The sequence below is a fragment of the Amblyomma americanum genome, chromosome 1 (genome assembly GCF_052857255.1).
Source record: "Amblyomma americanum isolate KBUSLIRL-KWMA chromosome 1, ASM5285725v1, whole genome shotgun sequence".
NCBI classification, from domain to species: Eukaryota; Metazoa; Arthropoda; class Arachnida; order Ixodida; family Ixodidae; genus Amblyomma; species Amblyomma americanum.
In genome coordinates, this window is record NC_135497.1 from 98,986,767 (window position 1) to 99,003,421 (window position 16,655).

The window sequence follows — 16,655 nt, forward strand, 5'->3', positions numbered from 1 at the left end:
GCGATAGTATTAATGGGTTAATGCCCATGTATAATGCCCATGTATGCGGAATTGGTTAATCTCTACTTTATGTTCATAGATCGCTGGGAGTCCTCATACTACTCCTGGTGGAGTGGTGCAATGGTTAAGCGATGCACCACTGCTCTGCGATAGAAGGCGCTGCCACCGGTGAGGCTTGTGACACCCAGGTTGCTCTTCATGAGCAACCTCTTGCGACTAATCATAAATTGAACTACCACCTGCCACGGTGGGCAGTTTTCTCAGCTTGGGTGGACTGGGCAAACCGACAGGAGTGGAATCGGCGAGTGGGGCCTATGGTGCTAGCATGCGAGAAAAAGTTAAAAGAAGGCAAAGGAAATGCATGTGAAGAAAACAAAAATAAAGACCAAAAGCCATCTAGCTGAAAGGAAAGACCCTGTGCATTGTCAGTGCTTGTTAAAGAACCCCAGGTGGTCGAAATTTCTGGAGTCCTTCACTACGGCGTCCCTCATAGCCTGAGTCACTTTGGGACTTGTTAGCATGCTGCATGGCTTCAACAAGTGGCCAGGTTTGAAAGGTTTTATTGCTTTCAAGGTGCAATACATTCTGGCCCAAATCTGTGAAATGAAAACCAAGCTAAACATCAGGAAGAATAGTTGCCTACATCGAATGGAGGAAATTGCTGTTGTACTTGCTATTTCTGTGCTTTGCGGTCCGCATTGTGGCAGCACTGGGACATTAGGAGTGATACCATTTGTCACATGAAGGCCAGAGTTTGGCTTGCCATCTCTAAGTGTAGCTTCATGAAGTGTACAATGCGATCAGAGAACATCGTAAAGGACAAAGAAACACTAGACAATACACGGTGCTGTGTATCACCTTGTGTTCCTTTGGCCTTTAGTGTGTGTCACCAATTGTGCTGTACACTTCACTATGCTTCCGAACCAGTTAGCCCACCAAAACATCTTAGCGCAATCTAAGTGTAGATTTTAAGTGCAATGAGTTTAAATGCTATTTGTGTGCTTTTAGAACATTCAATGCCTTGTATTGTGAAAACTCGCTTATGTCCTGGGAGCGTTGAAGCTGGATTTATTATTATTAGCACATACTCATATGTTTTTACTGGTATAGGTGTATGAGAGACACTTTCTGGCATAGGTGGTATTGGTATTCAATGTTGCAACCAAAAACGCCCATATTCATCTGCTGGCCAAGGAGAGAATGCTATCCAGGTGGCTCTGAGCCACAAGGGCCACGTAAGCTGGTGGGTGGGCGCTATTGAGAATGTCACCTGTAGTCATGTGGTACAAGTGAGCGCAAGAGTGGATGCTCTCATTGGTGCTGCAGTACAGATGGTTTTGCACGTTGAATGTGCGAGTGGCCAAAACTGGGCAGTGTTTTTTTTTAAAGCATGTTTTTCACTGTCTAAAATAGTTTTTCTTGTAACAACATTGGGCACCCAATAAGTGACAGTGGTACTTTGCATTTTAATTTTTCTTACCCAGCGAAGAGCTTTGTGCTCTCTTTTTGGAATCTGAAAGTCGCCATTTTGGATTCCACACTTATTCCATCGATATCAGATGAACCAGTTAGTCTTAAAGCTTGGTAACTGTTAGTGTAAGCATTCGATGCAAATGTTCAACTTATGCAGGCAGTGCTGTTTGTATTTAAGTAAAGTATAAAGTAAAGTATTTTTATTTCAGCAGAATTGCAGTACATATGGGATTCATTTCGTGATTACATCTGCTGAGGTTCCCGAGGCAAAAGGCGTCATATGGCGCCTGACATGGCCTCGTGACCTTCACGTGCGCAGCGCGGCAGCGTACAGTGGTAGTAGATTCCAGATGGCGATAAACAGAACTGTCTGACATCAGTTTTACAGAAGATCAAACGCGACAAGTTTCGAAAAGGAAAATATAATGGACAGCCAAAAAAAAAACATATATATAAGTAATACAGGCAAAGCAGTATATCTGCACGAAAAAACGGACAACCAACAATACAATTGCACATTTTCTTTGACAACACTGACAGGAAGCATAAATAAAGGGGTTTGGTTTGCACAGGTGATAAGGGTATGGATTAGTAACAAGACTGCAAGTGAAAGCGAGACGTGGTTCCGTGTTAATTTGCGATATCAGCCAAATCGTTTTGGTTGCCTTTTTTTCTTCTTTCATACAAGTGTGCCTGTTGGACTTCGGAACTGTGAACAACGCCTTTAAACATGTCCTTCAGTTGTGCTCTAAATTATTGAATCATTACTCGCGCGAAATTTTCCTACTGTTTTACAGGATCTTGTCGGCACTGGTCGCACCAGTGAGCTGTTGCAGAAGATTGCCGATTCTCATGCAAAACAGGTGTGTACCACATGCTGCAGTTTTTTACATTTGTAGTGAATTCAAACAATCAGCATCATATATTGCTGCACATGGGGTGCAGGTGTTGCTAAATGCCAGTGTTTTTTTCCTTGTGGAATTTTAAGGTTTATTGGGGTGTGATCAGTTTGTATAAGTTTTTGTGCATATTGCATGGTTATCATGTGGCTGTCTCTTAGCCTTTGATAACGATGCTTAGTAGCTGTTGACTATTTTTCTGTGTTGGTGAGGATGGCTCAATGCTTTTCGTGCAGCCCATAAAACTGGTGGCCTACGCCAATTCACTTTGGATACCTCGAGAAGGTTGAATATCAGATGGGCACACAATGCAGTCATTTTCACAACTGGCGGTCAACACTGAGAATGTTATTGTGGCAGTCATGAACCAGTTGCTGTAAAGAAAGAGTGCTGCACTTCTACACTTTCGTATCAACTGGCACACAAGGACCATAAAAATGTAGAGAATTGCTGGTTGATGGTTATAGACAATCAGGGCAAGTTTGTGTGGGTAAATACTGAGCTCAGACTGACACAGCTTGAAGGGACAGCGCTTCACTCAGCTGTGTTCTACTGAAAGAGCACAGGTGATGTAGCCTGCAAATTGCATTTTGCTGATGCAAGTGGTGACTGTTTAAAAAAAAAATGCGCTAAGGAAAAGAAAACGCGAAAACACTGTATTTGCACAGTACAAAATTCGCTTCTCAGTCCGCCCACTGTGATAGCTCAGTGTCTTCTGCATCCGGCTGCTGAGGTCGCCTGAGGTCGCGGGATTGAATCCTGGCTGGGGTGGCTGCATTATGATCGAGGTGAATTGCAAGAACTACCGTGCAACGTCAGCATATGTTAAGGCGGGGGTCCCATGATTCGGGGTCACTGGACATGTTTAACAATGTTTACGCGATTGCTGTGGTCCTCCCACTTATGATAGAAAGACAAGTTTTAGCTCATTAGAAAGATAAACGTATTTGCATTTCACTGATATGCGTTGTTAATAGCAATAATTGTTGTTGTGAGTGTAGTAAGCAGAAAACAATACTTTTGTTTGACTTGTCTGCTTGCAGGATGCATTTGGGAAAAGCTGCTGCATAAAAAAAGAGGGCTGCTTCGGCAGCATTTAAATAAAATGTTAATCTCAAAACGTTGAGAGCAGTTTTTGGCTCCTATGGGCAGCTGTTTAGAACCAGTGGCTCAGTGGCTTAACATCTAATTAACAAAACATATACATATTTGGCAAATTTGTGGAATGTGCATATTTCGCTAATCGTGCAAAGTTTCTTTGAGCTGCACTTAGTAAGTAGTGTTTTAGTTTTTGTTGTTAAAAGTTAACCGTCTTCGCCAAAATGCTACCCTAGGCGGTCTGGTACTGTATTGCCAGATCTCTGTGGGTAGCGTTTTCGCGATGAAGGTTAACTTTGAACAACAAAAACTGAAGAACTGCCTAGTACAGCTCACAAAAATTTTGCTCACTTAACAAAATGTGGACGTTCCACAAATTTGCCAAACATGCATGTGTTTGCTCAATCAGATGTTAAGCTACTGAGCCCCTAATAGGCATCATTTTTGTCATTTCTGGTCTTCTTTAGAGTGCCAGTTCCAAACCACCAACTGGAGCCAAAAACTACTCTCAATGTTCCGAGATTGACGTTTCATTTACTTGCTGCAGAAGTAGCCCTCTTTTTAGTGCAATAGTTACTCCCAAGCGCATCCTGCAAGCAGGCAGGTCGGACAAAAGTATTGTTTTATGCATGACGTTTTTAATGCAAGAGCATTACTTGGCTTGTGCGAAAAGCCCACTGTCATCAGAAAGCCATGGCCAGCAGCGCGTGGCAGGCACGCGAGTGATGTCATCACCCCTCCTGGAGGGGTGGAGTGCCACCTCCACCACCCAGGCAAGAGAGGGAAACGCTCCTCCTTGCTTTGTGAAATGTGACTCTCACCCTCTGCCTCTATTCCATCACAAGTGTAATTGCCGCCACCCAGGCAATAGAAGGAAACACTCCTTGCTCAGCGGAATGCGACTCTCGTCCTCCAAGAAGGGCAAGTCAACTTCCGTTATGAATGGAAACAGGTTTGGGGGTGCTCCTCCTCCTGCTCAAGATGGGAACGGCTAGCCTTTTCCGCCGCACGCACTGGGCGAGAGGCCACCGTCCCGCCTGACCTGATTTGGTACATGTAAACATTGACGAGTCGCCTCCGCCAGGTATGCTAGGAAATACGATGCGCCACTGTCGTATTCATGTAAACGTCGCTGGAGATTACACAAAAGGGAAAGTCCCCGCCGTTGCTGTCAGTTGGCCTTCAGCTTTCGGAGAGTGAGGTTGCGGCACTATGGAGTCTTCATCGATTAAAGTTCAATTGCTTGCGTCTGCATCATCAGCTGAGACAGCAAAACTCGGCCGGAGGCGGCAGTTCACTGCCGACAAAGTACAAGACCATCGCAACACAGCGAAACAACGTTCGTTCCCCAAGCCCCAGACAACATCTCAGCGACACACTCGGCAACGAGTAATACTCTCGCATTTACATATCATTAGGATTGCTTAGGTGCCCCCATAATTTTTTTGCTCACTTCATTCGTACCAACAATTATTCCTATTAACAACATATACTGTTGGAAGTAAATACATTTATCTTAATGAGCTAAAACTTGTTTTTCTATCATAAGTGGTAGAACTACAGTGATTGTGCAAACATTGTGAAAATTGGCTAGTGGACACCTAGGCGCCTTAAAAACCGTAGGTGATCTAAAGTAATCCAGAGCCCTCCATTGCAGAGTTCCTCATAAGCCCATGTGGAGCCCGTCTGTCACTTTTAAGGCTTCAAAACCCACATACCATACCAGCTTCTTAGTCCTTTAAGGGAGGACATGGCCTTGAAATCCCAAAAATTGCCAAAAGAAAGTTATTTTTTGAAAACTGTTTCATCTGCTTGTATGCCTCGTTTTATGCTGTCCTGAAGTTTCATTGCTGAAACTGATCAGGAAGTACTCTAAAAAAATATTGTTCCGTGAGCTGCGGTGACTCTGCATTGTGGGGAAACGCTTGAACAGTGGCCATTTTTCTGCCTAGATACTCAACCTGCAGAGCAGATTTATTCACGACTCTTATTTATTTTTGCCCAGTTTGTTTTGTTGGACTCCTAGGACGATAGAGTAGGTCAAGACATTGTTTTACAGATTTGTGAATTTTCTTGTGCGAAATTTTCTTCTCACTCTAGATATGTCAACAAACGCTGCAGAGCAAATATTCAAAACCAAAGTTTATGCTTGGCAAAAATTCTCAGAATGTCTTGACCTGTAGCATGCCGGTGGGAATGCATGAATATTAACCAGCCATCTGCCACATTTAACTGTACAGCCTTGGCACAAGATTGAGAGGAAAAACACATATTAGAAAACAGTTTTCTTGAGATCGAGCAGTGAATTTTGTGAGAGTGCTCGTAAAATTATTTCTGATGTGTGCAAAAAATGTCATCTAAATACATCAAGAAAGAATACAATTTTTCTGAAAGCTGCGTCCCCCCTTAGATAAGTGAGGGTGGTGACTATAAAAATCCCCAAGTTGCCTCATTCTAGAAGTCTGAGCAGCTTTGCCTGCCCCTGTATTTGAAAACGATGTTTGCGAAGGAGCTACTGTGATGTGTGATGTGTGCACATCACTGAAATCCCATACACCACTGCGCCCATGTAATATTAAGTTTACTTATTTCTGTTGAACATGGTGGCCGTGTTCACCCACTTTGCAGTGCATTAGGCTTTTTTTTTATTCAATATCACACGGTGCAGCTGACTGCCACTTCTCACCAGTGGAAGGCAGAAAGCCTAGTTGTTTTAGCCACAGGTGGCATCAGAAGGAAACAGAGCATGGTTTTGAAATCAAAGTGCACTGGCGGACAACTTTGTGGAGCTTATCGAGCCTCCAGTATCCCGACGCATTTTGTAGAATTTTATTTCATTCACTTCACTGTGACGTGACTGGTACATGCGAAATAGCCAATGCTTTCAGGAATAGGCAGCTTGGGGATTCTTGTACCAGTGATCCCCTGATGGCTTTTGTCGGGTGCGAAGTTAAATTTTTGTATTGCAGAAATTGTTAGCATTTTCCGTTTTTGTTTGGTTTTACTGCATTAGCAGTGCAGTCCTCTCGGTGAAAACCTGCTGTCTGTCTGTGTGAAGCCTTCACCTTCCCATCACCAGTGCCTCCTTTCGGGCACCCACTGGTAAAAATGCATCTCCCACCTACGAGCCTTGACCCATCACCCAACCACCTCCACTCCAGAAGTCCATGGCAAAACCAGTCACAGATGCAACCTGAAAGCGATAATTGTAAAAGTAAAATGTACAATTACTGCCAACGTAGATTTGTCGAGTCACGTCATACAATCACCTATGCAATATTTTTTTGTTCTTTCACGCTCCTTTCATGGCCATAGTTTGTGCCAGCACACAGTTTGTGTAGTGCACAGCTGAATATATAGCAGATATGATTTTGGGGAAAGTTTTTTTTTCATGTGTTCATTTACATATGTGTAGTGAACGTGATGTAGAGACTGCACTTTTTCAGGATTAAGATAGACAGTATGTCTATATGTCTTTATTTTCAGTTTCAATTGTTTTTTTGCCAGCTGTGCAACAGCACTCTTGCAAATACGGGGCCATTCTTCCTGTTTACATTCCTTTTGACAAGCAGTGCAATAAGTGATGCACATGTGATAAAACATTTGGCATGCAGCTGCCTGCTTCAAAAGTACTATCTTTGTCTCCGCTTTCTGTAGGTTGTGAAGTTTGAAAAGAACAAGGCTGGACACCGGAAGTCTGGGACCTCAGCTGCCAGTTGATATATCTTGTGTGTAGGAGAAATAAACAATTGGCTCATCCTGTTGCATTTTCTGTTATTTGGCGCGGGCATTAAATATTCATTGCCAACAGCGCCATTTCGCTGTCTGAATCATGCTTGTAACAGGAATAATATCGAATATGCGATTGTAGAACTTTATTCTATAGGTAAAACAGCCTTGAACTATGCCATAGGTTGGGTTACATGTACATGGAAAATGTCAGTCACAATTGCTAGGTTAGCGAATAACGTAGTCATCCGGATAGTCGAAGATTTTCGGGAACTGTGACAGTTCTTCCTCCGAGTACTCTGCAAGCTTCTTGGGCACTTCTCGGAGCTGCCTCAGCTGGCCCGAGATGTTCTGCAAGATGTCGTGCGGCACCTCATCGTCGGGGAAAAGATGCAATCTGGCCATTAACGGCCGTCTGCGTAGGTCACCCGGCAGAGCTCTGTACACTGCCTTCCAGAGGACCTTCGTTGCGTCCTTGTCCTGCACCTGCCAGGCTGGAGTCCACGAGCGCCCGCCAGCAAAACGTGTGTCGTGGTAATACATACGGTACTTCCACTCGTACCACGGCATGGCAATCTCTTTGCAGTTCACCACCACGACATGGTCGCCGCAGTCATTAGTAGGGAAGAATATGGGCTTATGTCTGCCTTGCAACACATCGGAGATCATCTCGGCGGATTGGAACGGGTTCTGCCACCGAGCGTCGTACAGAAGCCAGCGGCGCGTGAACGTCGCCCACTGCTGCACGCGCTTAAAGTTTGATAATGCACCCATATTACCAGCGGCTTGAACAAAGGGAAAAAAAAGTCTTGAAAAGCACAAAGCAGCAACACGGTTCAACGAATCAATAGCACATGCTCCAGCTCCACGCTGCTGCAGAAGAAAGCGTGTAAACAAAATAAGTGGAAAATTGCGTCGGTGTGTTGGTGGCCAGACGTATGGTAGACTCAGTTGCTACCTTCACCTAAACGTTCACCTTCCGCGTGGTGTGTCGAACAGAAAATTAGTTTTATACCTTTGGTCTACACAACATCTAAGTCTTTTCTACTTTCTAACAAACAAGTACTTTATTACCCAGTTACTGCTAGCAGAACATGACGGGCGCTATTAAACAGAGCATCGCCAGGGATCGTCGCGATCTGTGGCGTTGTATGGTTGTATTGCGTTGGGGCACGGCAAGCGGCGCAAGCGGAGTGTGCACCGCGGTCCTTGTATTTTGCGTTTTGCGTAAGGAACTTTTACGAGTTCTTCTTGAGGGCGGACATGGCCGTGAGAGCTCAGTTTGAGAACAACAATGAGATCGGCGTTTTCGCTAAACTGACCAACTCTTACTGCTTGGTGGCCATCGGAGGAAGTGAAAACTTTTACAGGTGAGCTCTTTCAGCTCGTCCACGTGCGTCGTCAGCGAAGTGCCTATTGAAGCGATGTGTGCCATTGCTGACACGATTTTGTGAGCGTACTTGGAAACATCTTAAGATTTTGGTATTGCCTGGGTGAAGAATTTGTGCGTACGTGGGTACGCAATAAGAATAATGGAGTTTCAGTATTAATGTCTTGTATGTCATTAAGTGTTGTTTAGCAATGTCGCAACGTGAGGGTGCTGAACTGTGCTGGGTACGTCGGTGCGAATAAAATGAAAATGTGAGCAAGGTCAGATCTGCACTTTAAGTTGAGACGCGAGAATTGAATACTATATTAATTGCAAAAGCGAGCGGTTGTAAGCAGCGTGCGCACTCATGCGCGCAGCTTTTGAACGACCAGAGCAGTGTTCGTGCTAATTATGTTGGCAACGTGTTACAATGATATCTTTGCCACAGCATCTTTGAAGGCGAGCTTGCGGATACCATACCTGTGATCCACGCATCTATCGCCGGTTGCCGTATTATCGGGCGGCTTACCGTAGGTATGTTGCCAGCGGCTGCCTGTGCGTAGCAGCACATTGTGCGCTTCCTTTTCTTCCTTTGCCGAGCTGAATGTCCTGCGGCGCGAATTTTTAAAGCTGTTATATATTCTTAAAGAGCTGCGACACAAATCTGTCGGGTATTTTGTAGGTGTATGCTGTACGTCTGCAGTGACACAGTAGGTCTCCTCGATTTGGCTGCACTTTCTGCGGCACTCTCGCCCTCGATTTGACAGTGCAGCTAGTGCCACCTGCACTTCGGCACTCGATTTGGCCTCGTGCTGCACGAGTTCTGCACTGCTGCACTAGCCTCCCGGCGAGTTCTCTTCTCGTGCAAGTAGTGCAAGGTGCTTGGCGCGCTCCTAGCAGACGGCTCCGCGGCCATGCTTGTTTTGTGAGCGGCGTTGAGACCATGCTTGAGAGGGCCGCGTACCCGTGAAAGACGCGGCATCTGCGCCGGGCCCTCACCAAACAGCTGAAATGACAGTGCGCGTATACGTGTGTGTATGCGCGTGTCTGTGTACGCGCGTAAGCGACTGGCTGGCATGGCGCACGTACGGAAGTACGTACTGCGTATGGGTCCGCATCTTTCTGTCCAGCCTCGCACGTTGCTTACACCATTTCTCTTTTGTGTGCAATTATTCTTATAGACGCAGCACGATGGAGCGCTTCCATAAGAGGCAGATTGTGAGATGTTTTATAATACTTGGGCGATCACAACGTTTAATTGTGGCTCGCTGCGACATCAGTACCTCCGCTTACGACAGCGACTGGGCTTGAGGTCGCCGTCGGCCCACACCTTCGCCTGCCACTTAGCCTCTGACAGTCACGTCGCCGTCACCGTCCGCCGAAAGTGAATGCGATTGAGTTCAAATATAGATCAGGCAACTCTTGGCGGACAACTGTAGTCACTTTTCGATAGGACGGAAGCAGCCTGAATCACGCGTATGGACTGTAAAAGATCGTCTCGAGCGGTAGTCTGAATAACCTGTCTAATTGTTGCCTCTTCCAAGTACCCGTTGAATCAGTGACGGTCGACCGGCCTGCGCCCCTTTAAACAACGCAACGGAATGAACGGTGTCAAATTCTTCACCACTTTTGGAATTAACAAAGTTCATAGCCGCTCCACGAGATGTGCCACTTGGAGCAATTACACAGCGTGCAATGCAGCTAGCACAATCTCGCGCATATGTGAAAACACGCGACAAACACCAACACGTACATGGCCGCAGCAGACGAAAGTTTCTGCTCTTTTGCACTCGATTTGGCCGCTGCGCCGACAGCACTAGTGTCGGGCTACACTCGCGCCGCAAGAACTGGCACTGCACTGACACGGCACTTTTGTGAACTAGTGCGGAAAGTGCAGCCAAATCGAGGAGACCTAGTACTGCTACTCAGTGTAATGCTTGGTATAGATGTGGATTGTAAGTGAATTTATATTGGGCAGGTCGTAAAAATGGCTTTATTCCCAGAGTGTAGTACAGTCGTTCACGATGTTTGGTTTGCTCTCTAAGTGAGTCACTTGTGGTCTGGAATAAGTTTTCACATTTTACTTTGGCGTCCTAACTCTAGCAGTGTGATAAAAAGGGAACCAGCGCAAACGCAGGACGAATTAAGAACGACAGAGTTCAGTGTATTTCTTTAAAGGGACCGACCTCTGAGCAAAGCATATCTTGAGGTTATGGCGGAAATATAAAGATCATGCCTGGTATTGTAAAAATTGAGCTCTGCAATATCAAAGAAACTGGTTTATGATTTTAATTTGCCATTGAAAATTGCATAAAAAGCCATCTTTCAGCGCAACCTGCCAATATTGGTGCATCCCACCACATGACCACGTCTTAGTAAAATTAAAATATCGCTGATTTGTCTTAAGTGTAGTGTTTTTTTCTTTCAGGAGTGTTCATCATGTTTTATTTGTTTACACTCTCTCCAGTGCACCCTTTGATGAAAAGCAACACTCCCATCTCATCGGTGACCATGTGCTTTTAGCTTTTGTCACTATAGATGGTGCCACAGTGTTTTGCTTTTCATAGATGGAGCGGCAATCACGGTCCACTAAAGTTTCATCGACGAGGTGTACATCGCTGTGCAATAACAGCTTTGGGTGTTGAAACTAAAATGAATGCTATGCTCTATATTAAAAATGTGCGATTACTGTTTGGCGGGTGAGATTTGTATTAGTTTTTGGTACAGCACTTCTGCTAACGTGCAGTCGACATCACGCTAACTGTTCATTGTTTCCTGTATCGGGATACATAAAAACAGGCACATGTACTGGTAAATTCTTCTACAGCATTTCCAACAAAACCGTTGCAGAATCCAGCACCTTAGACACCAAGCTTTCCGTTTTGCTGAAAAAAAAAAAAATGGTGCTTAAAATTTTGTGTTCTGTCCCTTTAAGGTGTATAGACACCGAATTTTGGTGGCATGTTTCTTCTTTGCAGTAATGCATAAGCTGTTACTATGCATGGATCACCACGTAGTATTCGCCTACGGCAGCGAAATAATTTAAAATAGAATTTTTCTCTCATGCTGTTTTGGTTTGAACAGCTCTGTGACGTCAAAAACTTTTGTATAGGTCATGTAAGGCATGAAAAAACTGCAATATAATCGCTGCTATTTCTTTTGTTGCCATTTCTGCTCTTGACGCAGGCTGTCTTCAGTGCTGTAGTGAATTAAAACAATGAAGCATCGCTATTTTTCATGCCTCCCATGACGATATGCAACTTTGACGTCTCGGCCAGCGTTGGGCTGTTGAAACCGAAACTGACAACCATGAGAGAGATTTGATTAAAAATGATTTAGCGGTCGTAGGCGAATACCGTGTGGTAATTCATGTATAGAAGGTATTCACTGAGGCCGCACTACCAGACAGCGCGCCATGATGGCGGTGGTTTCACGCCAACTTGCGTAGTGTCAAGTACACTGTGAAGTAGCCGCCTATATTGTTAGCGACTCGTAACATCTTTGCATGTTGTTAAATGCGTCAATGACCACTTTTCTTTGTGGAACACTGTGTGTGCATGAAGTTTGCAGCATTGTTCTGTGCTGTGATATAACAGAGCTGCCTGTTCAGTGCTTCAGTTAGGTGGTCACCGTATGCCGCAACTCTGCAGCAAAACTGGCTAGCTGCACTGCACGCAAGAATGTACACGGCTTGCAGCTTTTCATATCGGTTGATAACTGTCTGCCACTCATGCAGGATACATTGTGGATGAGCAGCACACGATTAATTGCCCAAATTCTAAAACTGGCGCTGCAGAAACTCGTATTTACAGTGGCTGTAGTCTCTGAACTGCTGAAGCTTCACAGACGGTGTTTCAGCAGAAAGGCCGAGTGTCATAGCTGCCTTATTTACGCGACTGAACGGTCAGGAAAATAGTGTCATCGCAGCACGAACGGCAGACCCAGCGAGAATGTTTTGCAGTTTTGATTATAGCAACATAGTGCTGCTTCGAATGCGCAAGACCTGGAATCTAGGCCGTTTCGCAGCAGCGCAGTGTGGAGCAATTCCAGTAGGTTCAGCATTAACACGTCACTTTTAGTAGATAGAGATGACAAGTTAAGCCAGCTAAACGAGCAGACACATCGAATTACTCACCTCTCCAAAAACGGCACTTCAGCTGTCAGCACCGTCAGCGTGGCTCTTGGGCTCACTCGCTTTTAAGCAATTGCACCCTCTCATAGATATGTACGCTTTAATTTCTTGGCCTGTTGGCATGCTTAAGCCACATACAGGGCGGGCTTCGATATTGGTTAATTCAGCGCACTGCAGCAGTCCTGTACGTCGCACACCATGTCATTGCCTCCGCATTCCTACGGGTCGACGATTTCACAAAGTTGAACCTTTTCAGCATGCCCACTCATTTCTGTTCTGTGCAGTTCACAGCATATCCTCTCAGTCACATGATTTTACGGGTCGGACAGAAATTATCTGCAATGAGACTCGAAATACATTTCACAGATCGCCAGCTAGTTAAATGCCGTGGCTGAATGCTGCGGCGGCGTACGCCACTGCCAACATGGCGAATGCCGCTCTGGCCGCTAGTGCCTCTGTGGATGACGTCACGTGAATACCTTCTATTGACCGTTTACAGAGAGCAGTTCGCTCTATCCACGACAGGTGGTGCCAGTAGGACGGCCGCGACTTCTGGCCTTCGGAGCCGTCATTAGCGGTGTTGGTGTGCAGTCCTAAACCTTGCTCGCACCTTGTGTACGAATATCAAGTGATTTGTGAACAACCCTGCTATGATATGGATGTCACGCGTTTTGTTGAATTTAAGGGCGCGTTCACACTTGTCCAAAAATCCGGCGAGCGAAGCGGATTCGCTCGCCAGGAAAACTAGGACCTGTTCTCATCTGTTGACACCCGGGCGAGGCGGAACCGCCGCGCCGCTGCTGTTTCTAGTTTTTCCACACACTTTCTGGCCACCATGTCACCACTCGCGGCGTACACAGATATGGTTAGAAAAGAGTATAAATCGATGCTGTCTGTGTATCATAATCGTATGCACGCTTGCGTACGTAAACGCAGGCACATTCCCATTTTTAGTTCAGCGTATGCAAACAGACTCTCAACGAAACGCCCAGCCTTGTGGCGCCATCTGCTTGTCAGGACGGGAACTAGTACTGTCTACAAAACCGGCGCTCCTCTTAGGCCTAGTAGCGGCAGAATCGTCACACTAAATAAAAAAATCAAGCAAATTTATCACTTATACTTTTGCTTATAGGTGAGGTGAGACTAAGCGATGTACCGGTGTCCGATTTATGGCCACTGAACGCACTGAGAAAGGCCGCAACAACGACGAATTCATTCCGAGGCGAGGGGTCCTGCGTCGAAGGGCGGCGCCATGTTTTTCGCCGCCGCGGCAGCAAACGCGAAAAATTGGGTCCAGCCCGATCGCCCTCGCCGCGCCGCTTTCCGCCTCGCTCTGCGTCAAAAGCAACCGAATCCGCTTCGCTCGCTGGATTTTTGGACAAGTGTGAACGGGCCCCAAGTGTGGAGATATCACCTGTGGTCCAGTTTAGAAAAAATAGACGCGCTTATTGCATTTCGGACACTTCGCGACACAAGCCGGCGTTTTTTGAGGAGCGGTCTTGAGAGTTCATGCTGCTTTCAGAGAAAGCAGAATGTTAATGTGTTGTTCTACAAAAAAATAAGTCACAAACCCCACACACCAGATTATTTCAGCACCAGCAGTAGCTGCAGGAATGCCAGAACGAGCTGGGGATATTTTCGCAGCAGTAATATATTGTGCCACTGTAATTTTGCCACTTTATTTTCGCAGTGTATTAAAAAACATCTTCTTGTGGATATTAGCGCGGACACGTTCATGTTTCATTGTGAGAAGAAAAAAGGTCAATGTGTACATGCCTGTGGCCTTTCTCACCTTCGACAAACACTGGTCCAGTGCATCGAATAATAGGTGCTTTTTTAGAACTTTTTAGACCTTTGCAATAAATGCTTCCTGGCGTCGGCATAGTGCTCACTAAACTGTCGTGCGTACTTGGCGCTATCACGGTGGAAGCAGCAACGGAGCGTTTGCAACAGTCCTCAGAGGAGGCATTTTGACAATTCTCTCATCCGATCTAAAGGTCTACAGAAGTACGCTAATGCATGTAGCGGCAGCGGTGAAATTTATAATGACAGGACTTCGCATATTTCAGCTTATTCCAGCTGGTTACATCTGTGGGTGCTGAACTCCGGAGCTGTTTTCAGTTTTACTTAGCAAGACAGCTCGGTCGAATGTCACCGATCTTCTGAAGGGGCCTTTGAACAACATCCATATTTTTCTTTTGGAAGGCGGAATGTGAACAGATGATAGAGTAAATATCTGGGCAATCGGCTAGTGATCACACGCATGCACATATCCGATAGTAAGTCTCGTGCACAGTGCTGAGCAGTGAACATTCTTAATAGCTAGCTGTGAAAACATATTCCTCCATTCGGCAAAAATATCAAGCCCTAAAAATCAAGCTTTCAGGCATTGCCCCACTTTTGATCTGCAGTTCGACAAGTTATGCGGTCCACAAATAGCGTTAGACGGTGAATTTACTGAATGAATATGAACGCACAGGTAGCTGACTGCGGTTTGTTGGCACATTCAAGCCGATGCGGGCAGTCTGAAGGGGACAAGTAAATGAGGTAAACTGAACATTTTCCGGTACCAACAAGTTCTATGCGCACTCAAATGAAGTTTTTGTGCCGTCCGACAGCTCGTTATTCACAGCGAGAGCCGGAGAAGCGTCTTACAGCCGGGCACCAATGCGTCGGCAGCCGTCGAAACTAGAAGGCCCGCACCCGAAAATTCAGTGTCTGTACTTCTTTTATAGGATGACATTCATATGTACTACTGCTCTCAGTATGAGCTACACTGCGCGAGCGCCCGGCAGGTGCCAGCGTGGTGTAGCTCATACTGAGTGCGATAGTACATGTTGAAACTTGTATTCGGCTATTCCTGCTTAAACTTGTTTCCACAAAGGACGTGTGCTGGCTGGTTTTATTTGTGGTGAAACTATTTAGTGCACTGATGCCATGGTGGCTAAGTAGTTGTGGCGCTCGGCTGCTGGCCCGAAAGATGCGGTTTCAATCCCGACCGCGGCGATTGAATTTCGATGGAGGCAAAATTCTGGAGGCCCGTGTACTGTGCGATGTCTGTGCACGTTAAAGAACCCCAGGTGGTCGAAATTTCCGGAGCCCTTCACTACGGCGTCTCTCATAGCCGGAGTCGCTTTGGGACGTTAAACTCCCATAAACCAAACCAAACATTTAGTGCACATTTCTTTTTGAATGCTTACCTTATGTTTATGTTTGGCCGCTTGTTCATAAGTCATTTGTGTTTTCATGCACAGGTAATCGCCATGGCTTGCTGGTTCCCAACACCACAACTGACCAAGAACTTCAGCATCTTCGAAATTCCTTGCCTGATAGTGTAAAGATACAGCGGATAGAAGAACGCCTTTCAGCACTGGGGAATGTCATAGCGTGCAATGACTATGTTGCACTGACACACCCAGATTTAGACAAGGTTTGATTGTGTGCTCTTTATTCCTCTAAATTTTATATGTTGTGTATCCTGGCTGCAGATTTTGTAGTAACTTCAAAATGTTTTTTAGTGAAGTTGCAAAATGGTTTGAGCGTACGGAAGCACTGCCTCACAAATCTTTGCCGGCAACAATTGTTCTGAAATGTTCTGTATCTGTTAAGATAGAGAGTTGAAAGCTGCCCTGCGTTGCCTTGCAGGCTGTTCATTTCCTCTTAGCATTCCTAGAATAGTAGAAGCTGCTAGAAGCAGGGAAAAGCAAAATGATATGTCATTGCACAGGTGGTCTTCACCACTTTTCTGGTTGTAGTGCACCTTGTACCTGTTTTTAGTTGTGTGCCTTCTCCACTGTTCCGTTTGCTGTGACTGCTGCTGTTGTGACAATGAACTTGTTCAGAAATTGGCCAATAGCCGTCTTCAGCAAACGTGCAAAGGGGTCGTGTGAAGGGTTCTCAGCAGGATTTTAAGTCCTCAGTACCGTGCTGAAATCTGCGTTTCGTGGAGCTGTTC

At 45.6% G+C, this 16,655-nt stretch overlaps 3 protein-coding genes across 4 annotated transcripts in view; 2 read left to right on the forward strand and 1 right to left on the reverse strand.

Moving 5' to 3' along the window:
- Window positions 1-7,235, forward strand: part of LOC144113325 (mdm2-binding protein-like) — a 48,161-nt gene extending 40,926 nt beyond the window's left edge. For both annotated transcript variants that reach the window (XM_077646327.1, XM_077646328.1), the window contains exons 19-20: window positions 2,271-2,336; window positions 7,128-7,235. In XM_077646327.1, the coding sequence (XP_077502453.1) occupies window positions 2,271-2,336; window positions 7,128-7,190 (129 nt within the window). In that variant the 3' untranslated portion in view covers window positions 7,191-7,235. The remainder of the gene's footprint in view (window positions 1-2,270; window positions 2,337-7,127) is intronic.
- A 95-nt stretch (window positions 7,236-7,330) lies between these two features.
- mRpL13 (mitochondrial ribosomal protein L13) lies at window positions 7,331-8,114 on the reverse strand. Its single transcript, XM_077646335.1, has one exon. It carries the CDS (start codon window positions 7,971-7,973, stop codon window positions 7,428-7,430), a length of 546 nt encoding a protein of 181 aa, XP_077502461.1. The 5' UTR covers window positions 7,974-8,114; the 3' UTR covers window positions 7,331-7,427.
- A 230-nt stretch (window positions 8,115-8,344) lies between these two features.
- Window positions 8,345-16,655, forward strand: part of eIF6 (eukaryotic translation initiation factor 6) — a 21,200-nt gene continuing 12,889 nt past the window's right edge. Inside the window, exons 1-3 of the mRNA XM_077646330.1 lie at window positions 8,345-8,569; window positions 9,017-9,102; window positions 15,955-16,130. Coding sequence (XP_077502456.1) covers window positions 8,463-8,569; window positions 9,017-9,102; window positions 15,955-16,130 — 369 coding nt within the window. The 5' untranslated portion in view covers window positions 8,345-8,462. The remainder of the gene's footprint in view (window positions 8,570-9,016; window positions 9,103-15,954; window positions 16,131-16,655) is intronic.